At 41.3% G+C, this 15,540-nt stretch overlaps 1 protein-coding gene across 1 annotated transcript; it reads right to left on the reverse strand.

Annotated features, from left to right (window-relative positions):
* Positions 1-13,262: 13,262 nt before the first annotated feature.
* LOC145164672 (uncharacterized) lies at positions 13,263-14,693 on the reverse strand. The gene is made up of 2 exons (XM_079083382.1): positions 13,847-14,693; positions 13,263-13,513 (listed from the first exon to the last, which is right to left on the reverse strand). Exons 1-2 carry the CDS (start codon positions 14,691-14,693, stop codon positions 13,263-13,265), a joined length of 1,098 nt encoding a protein of 365 aa, XP_078939508.1.
* Between the last annotated feature and the right edge of the window lie 847 nt (positions 14,694-15,540).

A 15,540-nucleotide genomic window follows, 5' to 3' on the forward strand; every position in this document is an offset into this window, starting at 1 on the left:
CCCTAGATCGTTTTCTACACTTGTTCATGGAATTTTGAGAGCTTGAGAGTGATTCTTGAAGGAAGTCTTGAAGACAGAAGTACCAAGCTTAGAGGAGTGACCTTGGATCCAGAGAGTCTACATCAAAGGTTGCATCTTGGAGGTATGAAGTCACAACCTTGACTTGTTGATTAGTAGATCTCATTTCATGAAGTTTTAGCCTAGTTTGGGGAATATTTTGGGATTGAGCAAATTATGAAGTTATGGCTTCAGATCTGGACATATCAGGGCCTTTGGGGACTTAAAGCTTCTAACTTTGATTAAGTGTTTTCAGCCTTGGATGCCTTGCTTGCATGTAAAGTTTGCAACTTTACGTGGTATCTACATTAGGAGAGCTTGGATCTGGAGTTTGGGACCCTAGATCCCACTGAAAAGGGCTGGGCTTGAAGAAGGCTGAAGGAACTCGTCGAGTCCCTTAGCTGACCGACGATTCGAGTAGGGTTTACCCGTTTTCGGCTCTCCAGAGTGTTTTCGATTGTCAAGAGTTTTCGGTTGTCATCAATTTTCGGTTGACATGTGTTTTCGGTTGTGGACAATGAGGGACTCGGCGAGTTACAAAGGTAACTCGGCGAGTAGATGAATTACCCAGAAACTCGACGAGTTGCTGGGTGCACTCGACGAGTTGAGGTCAACATGGATTGTTGACCTTGACCGGTGACCTTAACCTCGGACCAGGAGTTGACTACGGTTGACCATTCGATATTTCAGGCCTTTTGTATTGGGCCTTATTAGGCTTTATGGGCCATTTCAGGTTTGGACTATTATTCGGGTTGTGGGTCGTTGGACCAGTTAAGGAGGGATGTTTTGATTGGGAATAAGTTATTGGACTTTAGGGTAAGGCCCATGCTATGGTTTGGGCCCAATTTGGAAAAGTGGGCCATTGGTGGACTTTTATGAGTGTTAGAGTTTTAGGCTTGTTTAGTTCTGGGATTGGACTTTAGTTGTGGATCATACTGGGCCAGGGGTAGAATGGTCATTTTACCTCATGCATGGATTAAGGATTATGGTATGGGACCCAATTGCTAATTGGGTATATTGATTGGTAGTGACAGCTCTGGAAGCTGACGGGGCAGCAGCTAAGGAATTAATGTCGGAAGCTTCTGTAGTGCGAGGTGAGTCTTCTCACCATACCAATGGGTCTAAGGCACCAAGGCCAGCCCATTTATCTGGTTGTGATGATTGTTGCGAATGTGCTATTGATACATTATGTATTTATATGAAGACCATGTAAGGGTTCCCATCGCAATTAGTTATATATAGGCAGTATGCTAGTTGATTGTGTGGTATTTGGTATGCTAGTTGTCTTTGTGATACTTGCATGGAAGACCCCGGGGGGTTCCCGAGGCAGTCGGATATAAGACCATGTGGGGTTTCCCATGGCTTTCCAGGCTAAGACCATGTGGGGGTTCCCATTGCAATGGGCTAAGACCATGTGGGGGTTCCAGTGGCACCCGGTGTAAGACCCTGGAGGGTTTCCAGGGCATCCTTATATGTTTGTATGTTTAGCTCATATGTTGGTATGTATATTTTGCATTATGACTATGTGGGGGTTCCCATGGCAGATAAGACCACGTGGGGGTTCTCGTGGCACTAGGTGTAAGACCCTGGAGGGTTTCCATTGCTTCTTTATATGATTATATGCAGGGCTTGTGTGGTAGAGATAACTTTTACAACTAATACGATATGTGTTATGTGGATTGTGTGTGGGGTATGCTCTGGGGGACTCACTAAGCTTTGTGCTTACGGTTTACAGTTTTGGTTTCAGGTATCATTGATTTGGAAAAGAAGAGCTCGGATTGATCGCAGTGCACACACCTATGATTTCCGTAATGAATGATTTTGGGATGAAATCTGATAAATGTTTTAATCAAAAATGTTTTGGAATGATTGGAATAAATGATATCTATGTTTGAGTTATATTAAAAATGAAAATTTTACCCCTGATTTTTGGGTCGTTACAAGTTGGTATCAGAGCCTTGGTTTGAGGGATTCGTACATACTTTCGGGGGTGTCTGAACTCAAACTGAGGATCTGTAAAGTTTTCAAAAGGAAAAATATTTGAAGGAAAGAATTTATAAGACAAGAAAGGGGGTGGTGCATGCAATCATCCGAGCTCAAGTAAGTTTTCCCCAAAATACCCACATATATTATTTGTTATGATTTGATTATGAATCTGAGTATCGCATGCTAGTTAGGGCTAGGGGAGATGCCTTTATATGTTGTATGAGCTGGTAGACTTGCATGCTAGTGCTGAGTAGGCAGCTATAGATTGGCCTGATATGTGAGGCTTGTAGCCTTGGAAATACTATATGCCATGCTAGAATGAGAATAATTATTGGTATTGATAACTGCTAAGTGTATGTTTTAAAATTTGTATACGGTTAGGACCTTATAGCCTTAGAATAATTGGTTGGGCTCGTTTCCTGTTTTGTGTACAATTTGCATGCATAATGCAGCCGGCAGTAAGGATGGATGGATGGATGTGGATAGCACGGGTTGTGGTACGTGGACTGAATGTCCGATGATAGCTTCGCAGGTTGGAGAGTGCCTTAGGGAGAGCCTAGGATGAGATTAGTGACAGGTGTTACCTGCTAGCGGGTTGTACGGGTCGATAGACTGACTTGTCTAGTGTATACTGGTTAGATTTACCGATTACCTGAATGCTGCTTGCTTTTTGCTTCGTAGGACTCTTATTAATGTGAGTTAGCTATTAAGCGAATATGCTAAGTCACATGTAGCACAAAATTGATAATCTCAGAGTGATGGGCTTGACCCTATTGCGCTGCTCTCGTATGAGTCCAACCGTTCTAGGGATGAGAATTTTACTTGAAGGATTATCTGATCTCTTCTACATGTGGTTATATCCATGAGGTAGCTAGTTGACATTAATGAGAATCTTTCAGCAGCTGAGGGCAGGGTGAGGTTGGGAACCTAGGAAAGCCTAGGATATGCTCCAGTGAGCTTAGTGGGGTGGTTCGGTGAAGTTGGAAACCTAGGGGGAGCCTAGGAGGCACTTCGGTGGATATTGTGTTGCTGTTTAGCATACATTTAGTACATCATGGGAGTAGGTGGCTTAGAGGATTCAGGATGATTCCAGAGGAAAGTATGGATAAGTCTGGAAGGTAGTATTGGGCCCGTACTACTGAAAGCACAGGATCCATACTCAAATCGGGGAAAGTCTTGGAGAATCTAAGAAGCCTGGAGAGGAGAATTCTCGATTATGATTGGACCGTAGGAATAGCTGCTTTGCAGGATGAGGATGAGCACGCATGGGTAGGACCAGGGTTTGGTCCCAGCTCCGGTGGTAAGCCAGTTAGTGGAAGGACTGCCAGGATTTTGAGTTCGCCTTGGATCAGGCGGCAAGGATTGTGCGATCTATTGCACATTCGGGATTGGAGACCAAGTCTCAGGGATAGTTTGTAGCCCGGTTTAGAGCAGAGATTGCTCCAACTATTGCAGTGTAGTCGTGATGATTGAGCTAGTGAGTGGGTCAGGGTGCGAGACCCTGCATGATATGGGTCCCAGAGCCCAAGGGCGGAAGATCGTTTTGGAGTACCTTGAGCAGGAAGGTTCGGGGCATGTGCATTCAGTGGAAGGTCTCGGGAAGAGACCCAAGATGTGGGACAACATTTGACAGGCCAGCAGGGCCAGAGTCAGTGCAGTACGTGCCGGGAACCGTACAATGGAGTTTGTCGCTCCAGGGGTTGGGTTGCTACTGGTGTAGCATGATTGGTCACGACAGCGAGATTGTCTACAGGAGGCAAGCCCGTTATATTTTTTGCGATCAGAAGGGTGGCAAGGAGGTCGACCATTTGATGATCAGAGAGGAGCGGTGAGCGCATTCGCTCCGGCTATTTTGAGTATCACCAATGGACGATTGGTTAGAGTCGGAGCCCAGCAGAGAGGGGCCCCACCTTGCAGGGTCAGACAGGGGAGATCGGAACTTCAGCAGGCAGGGGCGCAAAGTATGTACCCTTTTGCCTCCCCACCAGCGTTGCCTGTATTTAGTAGCGGTTATTTTCCATCAGCATGAATAGGCGTATCATTGGTTGTTATCTTTGGTTGTGGTTGAGTTATACGCACCTTCAAGAAGAGTTATATGCCATCTGCATACCATGGATTTTGGTGGAATAGTACGGGGTTGTCTCCTGGTATATCGCGGATTTTCCAGTATTCGAGTGTCATTTTGGGTATGGTAGGGGTTGGTTCAAGGGTTTGTACGAGGGAGTTATGACTAGGACTCAGTAGCCTTAGCAACTATGTTGGAAGAGTTTTCGGGGTTGTCAAAGGAAGAGAGATGTTGTTGAAGTTTTGCTTAGAGCATCCGACCCTTGGACGTCGAGGTATGGGTGCGGTATCAGTTTAAACATCTAGATTCATTGATGTCGTTGGGATACAAGAAGTGTTAGCTAGTTTTCAGGAGGTGTGTTGTTTTGGGAAGAGTTACTTATGGTGCACTCGTTTGGTAGGCACCGGTCGTCAGCAGATTGATCAGTGGAACGAAAGAAGGACTAGAAATCCTTCAATTCTTTATGTGCCAAGCGGACTTAGGGGAATGTAAGTGGGGGAGAATCATTCGGGAGCAGGAGCGGTTATGACAATAGAATAAGTTTAGCATCCCCTTCGGGGAGGAAGGCGACCCAAGAGGCTGATTGGCTAGAGAGTTGTGTGGGTTGGTAGTTCGGTAAAACTTCCTAGCATATGAATCACGTCTCATTGGTGCTTGATAGCAGAATGTGGGGAATCAAGTTGGGGTTCCGGTCATGGATTGAGTTCAGTTTGGGGAGTTCCGTCAAGTGTTCGCTTGACTCTGTATGGAATTCGAATTTATAGGTTAGGGGTAAGGGTTTTAGGTTGTACTAGTGTTAGGGCGAAAGTGTTGTAATACTACGGGGGTTCCGTAGCATTCACTAGCAGCAAGATGGTGTTGGAAGTGTTGTAAGTCTGCGGGTGTAACCGTAGCATTCACAAGGTTGTTGGATAGTGTTGGAAGTGTTGTAAGTCTGCGGGTGTAGCCATAGCATTCACAAGGTTGTTGGATAGTGTTGGAAGTGTTGTAAGTCTATGGGGTGTAGCCATAGCATTCACAGATTCGTTCAGGTAACTTAGGCCAGGGTGGGCCAGTTCGCAAAGATTGCGGGAAGCCACAACTTTATAGAATTAGGACCGAAGGTGGTTATTCGATCGGTTATCCGTGGGCAAGCCCATATGAATAAGGGAATTCAGAATGGAACTGATAGAGACTGTTGAGTCAAGGGTTTGGATCTTGAGTTGCAGGATCATGGGGATAAGTAGTACATGACACAGTAGGTCTACGACTGGGTAGTCCTGATATTGGATCTCTTGGGAACCTGGTCGTTGGACCGGGTGCGAGACTGGTAGTCTCGGGGATTGGCTAAGGGTATCTATTATCGATAAGGTAAGGGATGTCGGAAGTTATGTTGCATTATGGATCTTGAGGTAGTAGCGGGGTATCGACCCATTTCGGGAAGGATTCCGAATCGGGGTTCGCGCATATTCAATACATGATTTTGTTTCAGTGAGATGAGATTTGGGAGCATAAGGATGCCAAGGGCATCAAATGCAGGATACCAGGATAATGAATGGGTATGGTTCGATGGTAGCTTAATCCATCATGATGTGTCTCGGGCGGGTTCTATCAGTAATAGGGCCACGACATGTTAGAATCAGGAAACGGCAGGATGAAGGAGACCGAGAATGACGAAAGACTATCGTACTCGGATAGCACACACTACTATATTGGATTCAGTGGCGACAGGTTGTCAGGTAATGATGATTGAGGTGTCAGAAGGATTGACGGAGCCATGAGTAGTGGTAGGACAACTACTACTAGATGAGGTCTCTTCGGATGTCGCGTGGGGCGAGTGTCAAGTGAGGGAGATTTTGTAACACCTGTTCCAGGTATTACTTATTTTATTTAATTTTTAGACTATTCGGCATGGACTCGACGCGTTGTGAGTCCAACTCGTCGAGTAGAGACATTTTTATGGACGCGGGATCGGGACCTACTCGACGAGTCGGAAGGCCCCGACTCAGCGAGTAGGAGCTGTAAAAAGAAACCCTGATTTTCAGGGTTTGTACCCTATATAAAGAACATTAACTCCTAGGGCTGGCCTCCTTACCAGCCTCCCTTGCCCAGAAGAAACGCTAGATCGTTTTCTACACTTGTTCATGGACTTTTGAGAGCTTGAGAGTGATTCTTGAAGGAAGTCTTGAAGACAGAAGTACCAAGCTTAGAGGAGTGACCTTGGATCCAGAGAGTCTACATCAAAGGTTACATCTTGGAGGTATAAAGTCACAACCTTGACTTGTTGATTAGTAGATCTCATTTCATGAAGTTTTAGCCTAGTTTGGGGAATATTTTGGGATTGAGCAAGTTATGAAGTTATGGCTTCAGATCTGGACATATCAGGGCCTTTGGGGACTTAAAGCTGCTAACTTTATCAAGTCCTTGCCCTCATTCATGCTCCAAGTCCTTTGACAAGCTTTGATTAAGTGTTGTCATCCTTGGATGCCTTGCTTGCATGTAAAGTTTGCAACTTTATGTGGTATCTGCATTAGGAGAGCTTGGATCTGGTGTTTGGGACCCTATATCCCACTAAAAAGGGTTGAGCTTGAAGAAGGATGAAGGAACTCGTCGAGTCCCTTAGCTGACTCGACGAGTCAAGTAGGGTTTACACGTTTTCGGGTCTCCAGAGTGTTTTGGTTGTCAAGAGTTTTCGGTTGACATGAGTTTTCGGTTGTGGACAAGGAGGGACTCGACGAGTTACACAGGTAACTCGGCGAGTAGATGAATTACCCAGAAACTCGACGAGTTGCTGGGTGCACTCGATGAGTTGAGGTCAACATGGATTGTTGACCTTGACCGGTGACCTTGACCGGTGACCTTAACCTCGGACCAGGAGTTGACTACGGTTGACCATTCGATATTTCAGGCCTTTTGGATTGGGCCTTATTAGGCTTTATGGGTCATTTCAGGTTTGGACTATTATTCGGGTTGTGGGTCGTTGGACCAATTAAGGACGGATGTTTTGATTGGGAATAAGTTATTGGACTTTAGGGTAAGGCCCATGCTATGGTTTGGGCCTAATTTGGAAAAGTGGGCCATTGGTGGACTTTTATGAGTGTTAGAGTTTTAGGCTTGTTTAGTTCTGGGCTTGGGCTTTAGTTGTGGATCATACTAGGCCAGGGGTAGAATGGTCATTTTAACTCATGCATGGATTAAGGATTATGGTATGGGACCCAATTGCTAATTGGGTATATTGATTGGTAGTGACAGCTCGGGAAGCTGACGGGGCAGCAGCTAAGGAATTCATGTCGGAAGCTTCTGTAGTGCGAGGTGAGTCTTCTCACCATACCAATGGGTCTAAGGCACCAAGGCCGGCCCATTTATCTAGTTGTGATGATTGTTGCGAATGTGCTATTGATACATTATGTATTTATGTGAAGACCATGTGGGGGTTCCCATGGCAATTAGTTATATATATATGTAGTATGCTAGTTGATTGTGTGGTATTTGGTATGCTAGTTGTCTTTGTGATACTTTCATGGAAGACCCCGTGGGGTTCCCGAGGCAGTCGGATATAAGACCGTGTGGGGTTTCCCATGGCTTTCCAGGCTAAGACCATGTGGGGGTTCCCATGGCAGTGGGCTAAGACCACGTGGGGGTTCCAGTGGCACCCGGTGTAAGACCATGGAGGGTTTCTAGGGCATCCTTATATGTTTGTATGTTTAGCTCATATGTTGGTATGTATAGTTTGCATTATGACTTGTTTGGCAGGAAGACCTTGTGGGGGTTCCCAAGGCAGATAATACCACGTGGGGGTTCCCGTGGCACTAGGTGTAAGACCCTGGAGGGTTTCCATGGCTTCCTTATATGATTATATGCAGGGCTTGTGTGGTAGAGATAGCTTTTGCAGCTAATATGATATGTGTTATGTGGATTGTGTGTGGGGTATGCTATGGGGGACTCACTAAGCTTTTGTGCTTACGGTGTATAGTTTTGGTTTCAAGTATCATCGATTTAGAAAAGAAGAGCTCGGATTGATCGCATTGCACACACCTATGATTTCCGCAATGAATGATTTTGGGATGAACTCTGATAAATGTTTTAATCAACAATGTTTTGGAATGATTGGAATAAATGATATCTATGTTTGAGTTATATTAAAAATGAAAATTTTACCCCTGATTTTTGGGTCGTTACAAATCAGTTGAAGTTATCAATCAAAAGATTGAACTCTTGGCTAAATCTATGTATAAAGTAAAGCTAGTACAAGATTCCTAAAAGGATGTATTGTCAAAGTTGAAGTTGGTTTTCATGGGTTTTCAGTTCAATTAAATGATAAAAATGATAGAAAAACTCCCGAGTCGACGTGTTTAGAGACTGATGGTTTCTTTACAAGGGGAAGATACGAGAGTGACAATGCCTTAATAGACCATCACTATTATCGGAACTACTCATCTACCACCATTCAATCATGCGTATATTTCAAGAAATGTATAAAGTGGAGAAAGATTTTATGGAAAATATCAATGTTCCTTTACTTTTACTACTTATCAAGCCACTATATAAATTTCGTATGTTAATGCCCTACTTAATCGAGGAGTAAAGGCTGGTTTCAAATAATCTATTGGTGGTCCAACTCAAGCCACAACAATAACAACAACAACAACAACAACTAATGAAACCCAAGGAACCAAAGGAGCTGAAAAGGACAAGGGATAAGATATTGTCGATCCAACCCTATAAAAGGAAGATAGGAAGAGGCGTGAGCATGAGAGAAAATGACTTCCTAAGGCAACAACTGGCTATATTAGAGAATTAAAGCTAGATTGATATTGATGCTCGTTTTTTTAACAAAGTGTGGAATGAAACTACAATCCAGGATCATGCCTTTAGCGAGGAAGACTTATTTTAGATACTTACTACATGTAGTTATTCCATGGATAATCTTCCTACTGACCAAACTGATCTAACAATCACTCCAAAAGCTTTTACATTCTATATATTTTAGACAAAAGAAATAGAGACCCTGACATCCCAACAACATTTTTTTGTTGATTTGATTTCATGCAATGAACAAAAAAGATTAGGAAGATGTATGAAGCTTGGATGGGATCAAAGGGTTAATAAGTATCAAACCAACTTTGAAGTTTGAGAATATTTTCACAAGTCATGAATTTTGAAGTGTCATACATGGAAGAGGGAAAGAGAATATTTACTGTTATAAATTTTACACTAATGAATTCACATGACTCAAGTATAATATTTTGGTGGAAAAAATCTCAAAATATCAATTGGCAACTATTCAAATAAATATATTATTGATGTCTTAATATAATAAGTTGGGAGTATGAATTTTGACGTTAGAGAGATATAAAGATGGACAAATCATTCAAACTTTGGAATGGGAAATAATGTATACTTTTCACACTTCACACAAAGGCATGCGAATTTTACCCCACCTGCTGGGGAACCAGTTGACCAGCCCCAATCGGGGACGGGGATTCCCCGCAAAAATGGGTACCTGGTATGGGGTTGTGGATCCCAATTATGCTAAAAACGAGGATGGAGTTAGGGCCGGGTAAACCAATCCTCAACCCGCCCCGCCCCCATTTTGATGACATTGTATATATACAATATATATATATATATATATATATATATATATATATATATATATATATATATATATATATATATTAGTATGTTATTAATTTATTGAATTGGAATTAAGTCCACTAAGCATGAATTGATATGTATTAAACTATTAGAGTCAGAGTCCATATATCAAATTATGTTCCTAATTACAAGAGTTCGGCAATATTAACTTCGTTCAACAGTCCATATATTAAATCGTCACTTCTCGTTTTGATGCTTGTTAAATTTTATAATTGATGTAAACACAATCTGATTATGGAATCTGGTTTTGATAAGTTATTAGACTTGAAATTATTTTTACATAAGTTGAGTTTATTATGTTAATAGATTGGGTATGGACATAGGATGGGTCGGGGATGGGCAAGGGATAATCCCAAAATCTAAAAGGAAGGGATTTAATTCCCTTATCCATCGGGGATGGGGATGTAGATGGGGACCAGGTTAGACACTCAGAGATGGGGACATGGATGGTCAACCCCACCTCATCCTCGTCCCATACTCATACATTTAGATCTTGAAGAGAATTTACAGAATCGGTTAGAAATAGCATATTGTATTGGGTTATCCTCTAGGTATAGACATAGCAACAAATATGGATGACTTCTATTATCTGGGTATTTGTTGTGAAAAGGTTGTAGCAAACATTAAATCACTATTAAATATTAAATATTTCATTTACAACTAAATAGAATATTAAATTTTCTATCTTCCAACATCCAAATAACCCATATATATATATATATATATATATATATATATATATATATATATATATATATATACACATCATTGTGAAGATGCCTGTTAGATTTAAAAAATGAAAAAGTGTCATGGACAAATTTAACAATCCCTCTACATTAGCCAATCCCTTTACCACCGTCGATAAAGGGAAAACATGGATGTCAGATGAGATGAAAAAATGGCTTTCATGAAAGCAGTTTAAGTCAAGAAGGAGTATAAAGCATATGAGTGACCAGAGTGTATGATATGGGTGTGTCAGTGTGTGTACCGATATGTCAGTGCGTGTGTACGATATGAATAAAAAAAACTTGGATGGATGAGAATTTTTTTCCCTATGAGTTTCTAGAGTGTATTGTTAGAAATAATAATGAGTAGTGTCTTTTATTGTTCTAGTATTTTAATTATGTATCTTGCTTATTCATATTTTCATAATTTGTAAACTAGTAACTTTATATAAGACTGGTTATTTCTAATGTAATAACATTGTATTAAATATGTTCTAAATATGACACCTAGTACCCTCCAAAAAGACTTTATATAAAGGGCATCCTATACTACAATTATTCACATCAAACCAAACACTCTCTCTATATATCATCATTGCAAATATGTTTGATTCTCCTTATTTAGTAAGCATATGGTGATGCCAGATGATGTGAAAAATATTCTATTAGTGAAATAAGAAGAGACTGTCATCGAGAATATAATTATTGCTAAAGAAAAGAAACGTTTAGAAAAACTAAATTATGAAGTTGAAAGCAAATAAAGGTGGGTCAGAACCACCAGATATGAAATAAAAAAAACAATAACTTGGACATGAAATACCCTAGAGTATGCTAAAAAGGGTGACATGAAATTCCGAAAGACCATAAAATAGATAAAACTGCGCTAACAAAAAATAAAAAAATAAATAGGTGATTGGAGGATTTTGTTTTTGGAACGGCGGAAATTTTATAAAAAACTAGCAAGAAGCTAGAAAAAAGACATGACAACATATTACAAGCTAAAAGATGGTTATGTAGCCAAGAAGTCCAACCTATTTTAGCTTTGTACACCTATTGGAAATCCAAAAGAAAGCCTTATCTATCACCTCGTCAAAAAGAACCGATTTCCTAGGCAAAACCGATCCAAAAATAACAGAATTGCGAAAATTCAATAAACACCATAATGTGGTCAAAATAACCACATCAAAAGCTTGACGAATACCACCTATAAGGGAAATAGAATTCGACCAAGAAAGGAGGGAATCAATAGATAAATGTTGAGGAGACTGAAAACCCCACCAAATAGCAACATGGTTCCATATCTCAATCAACTGGCTACAACCTGCGAAAAGGTGATCAATAGTCTCAACAGCAGTGGAGAAAATAGGGCATAAAATCGAGTCAACCGTAATGCCTCGATGAGAAAGTCTCTCTGTAGTAGGAATACTATATAACCACAATCTCCAAATAAAGATGTTCAACTTGATAGGAACCCAATTATTCCATCTAGTTTCACATACATCGGTGAACAACATCCCATTATCCAAAAAAGCACGAGCTGGAGAGACAGAGAAAGAATCAGACACGTCAATAGTCTACCCCAAACGATTAGGACTCGACTGAAGTTGAAGGTCATGTATCAAAAAAGTAAGAGCATCCCACTGAGTCTGCTCGATGCCTCCCCTTGGAATCCGTATGAGAGAATCGATATTCCAACCAAATAACATCCTATCTCGGACCGAAGTTGATCTGTGAGTGTCCAGGGCAAAAATCCTATGAAAAGATAAAGCCAAAGGAGCATCCCTCTTCCATACATCATGCCAAAAAGAAGTAACTCTCCCATCCCCAATCCTAATGAGGCAAAAGGACTTAAGATCTAAGTCACGGTCTTTGAGCTGAACCAACATCCGAATAATACCATTCCAAGGACCCGACCATCCTCTTCTCGGGGAGAAAGAGCTACAACCATCATCAGAACCATTAATAGCTTTAACGATCCTAACCCATATCAAGTCTGGGTTATGAAAGAATCTCCAGCGCCATCGAAAGAGCATAACCCGGTTGAAAGAGAACAAACTACCGATTCCAAGACCCCATTCTTTTTTGGCAGATAAAAGTCTATCCCACCTAACCCAGTGCATGCATCTCTCATCCAAATCCGCACACCAAAAAAACTTGGCTCGAAAAGACTCCATCGAATTGATAACAGAAATCGGGGACATAAAAATAGACATCAAGTAACTTCCCAGACTTCCAAGAACAAATTTAATCAAAGTGAGCTGACCTCCAAACGAAAGATATTGCGCCTTCCAACCCGCTAAGTTGGTTCGAAACCGATCTAAAATAGGAGTCCAAGCAGAAATCTGAGACATATTCTGACCAACTGGCACCTCGAGATGAACAAAAGGACAAGAATCTGGAGCACACCCCATCCTACGAGCCACCGTCTCCACCTGAGAATAAGGAACCCCCACACCAACCAATTTGCTTTTATGCAAATTGATTTTGAGATCCGATGCTAAATAAAAACACCGTAAAATACGAATAATACGGTTGCCATTGTCAGGATCCTAAGAAGACAACAAGACAACATCGTCAGCATAAAAGAGATGCGAGATATCAATCCCACTGTTAGAAATGCATCGATACACATTCGCAATGTAAGATTTGTGCAAAGCTACATGAAGTCCCTCCATCACCAAAATAAATAGAAAAGGGGACAAGGGATCACCTTGCCTCAAACCTCTCTGGATCTTAAATTCATCATAGAGGGGCCCATTGACTAGGACAAAGGCCCTAGCCGATCTCAAAAACTACATGATCCAGTCACGCCATATCTGAACAAAGGCCATAATCTGCATGATCTCCAAAAGGTAGTCCCACGAAACTGAATCAAAGGCCTTCTCGAAGTCCACTTTGAAAATCATAAGAGGATTTTTCGAGGCCTTACTCCAGGCTACCACCTCATTCAGAAGCAACGTGCCATCCAAAATTTGTCTACCTTTCACAAAGGCAGACTGCTCCAAACTGACAACAGAACCAATAACTTTTGCTAACCTATTAGCTAAAAGTTTACCAATAATTTTATATTGGAAACCTATTAGACTAATAGATCTATAATTTCTAATATTCTTCGGGTCTCTAACTTTGGGGATGACACTAAAGAATGAGACGTTACAACCTTTTGGAATCGAACAATGACCATGAAAATGTTGAATGAAGGCCACCAAATCATCATAATTAAGATCCCAATATCATTTTAAGAAACCAAAAGAAAATCTATCAGGACCCGGAGCCTTATCTGAACCACAATCCCAAACCTCCCTTTTAATTTCATCGTGAGAAAAATGGGTCTGAAGAAAATGAACTTGGGCCTCCGAAAGCGTAGAGAAAATACTTGCATTAGTAGTCGGGCACCTCCCATTGTTCCTAGAGAAGAGTTTTTTATAAAACAATTGGAACTCCTTCTTAACTCTCCCAGGGTTGTCAACCCAAATTCCATCTATCATAACACCCCTGATAGCAAGCTGACGCCTCTTTTGATGGATAGTTCTATGAAAAAAACTCAAGTTCTCGTACCCCTCTGTACCCCACTGGACTTTCGCCTTCTGAGCCAACTCCACCCTAGAAATAAGATCCAAGTCCGTCAACTCTTTAATAGTCGAAACCCTTTGTTCTTGAAGGTCAGCACTACCACCATCAAGAATAAGAGAAGCATCAATGGACTCAATCTTGTCTTGCAATATTTTTCTCTTTCCAATCAACCGATCTCGAGTGCAAGAGTTCCAAACTCTAAGGTTAGATTTAAGAAGCTGAAGTTTCTTCTTAAAAATAACCCAAGGATTATCAATCATCCCCCCATCAACAACAGTAGACCAAGAGTTAAGAACCACAACATCAAAACCATCCAACTCAAACCAATAATGAAATAAACTAAAAGGAGACGGGCCATAATAAACACAGTGCTCCAACAAAATAATAGGGCGATGATCTGGAATATTTTTATCCAGATTTAAGCCTGTGAGGTGAGGAAAAGACCTCAAGATGCCATCAGAAACCAAAAAACGATCTAGTTTACTAAAATTTGACCCCCACCTATCGATCCAAGTAAACCGAGGACCTCCCAAAGGAATATCAACTAGATCCGCCTGATCAATAAACTGATTAAAATTCCTAGCTGGATTAGGGTGGAACTGAGAACCCAATATTTCAGACTCATCCCTAACTTCGTTAAAATCCCCCATAACAACAAATTCCCCCGAAAAAGAAGCAATCAACTGAGAAATCTCACCCTAAAGTTGCCTTTTACTTTCAACCCCTTGAGGGGCGTAAATTGAAATAAGCAACACATCCACACCAGAAACTAACCAAACTCCCTCCACCGCCACATACCAATCAGAAATGATCACTCTATTATGAATAAAATGATACGAGTCCCAAATAAGAAGAATACATCCCGAAGCACCACGGGAGGGGGAAAAGGCATGAGAAAACGAGATATTACCCCAAAAACTACGAACCGACATAAAATCAATAGTTTCCATTTTCGTTTCTTGAATAGCCAAAAAAATAACCTTGAATTTAAGACATAATGATTTTATCCAAACTCTCTTATCTAAACAACCCGCTCCCTGGATGTTAATAGTTAAACAATTCATGTCTAAAGTTGTTTTATTACCTCTCCTTCTACACTTCTCTTAACTTGAGTAGAACATCCATCCATATTGTAACCAACCAAATCTCCCATTCTAACTGTTTTATTAGTTTCAACAACAGTAGAATTTATGTTGCATGAGCCTTCTGAAAACGTTTCTTTATCTCCATAAATTATATTAGAAAATCCTAGAGGGTGTGACAATGACTCTTCCGTGGTTTGGATTCCCATCATACGAGTGTATCCACCCACAAATCCAAGCGAAACACCCATATTCCTACCATCTACTGTAAAAGGATCCACCCCCATGACATCAGCAGGTGTCGAAATCTGCACAAGAATCGCAGCAGCAGGTGCTGTCGGCGTCGTAGATATGGCAGGGGCTGGCTGTCGGGCCTGATGTCGGGACAGAAACAACATCAGCAACTGGTTCCGCT

Source organism: Lactuca virosa, chromosome 3 (assembly GCF_052849685.1).
Source record: "Lactuca virosa cultivar CGN04683 chromosome 3, Lactuca_virosa_CGN04683_v6, whole genome shotgun sequence".
Classification (NCBI taxonomy): domain Eukaryota; kingdom Viridiplantae; phylum Streptophyta; class Magnoliopsida; order Asterales; family Asteraceae; genus Lactuca; species Lactuca virosa.

Excerpts from the sequence above, each read along its gene's own strand:
- LOC145164672 (XM_079083382.1), bottom strand. The coding sequence starts at position 14,693 with ATGGGGGATTTTAACGAAGTTAGGGATGAGTCTGAAATATTGGGTTCT. Across the intron at positions 13,514-13,846 it reads GTGCCCGACTACTAATGCAA|CTAATAGGTTAGCAAAAGTT; the intron begins GTATTTTCTCTA and ends GTAAACTTTTAG.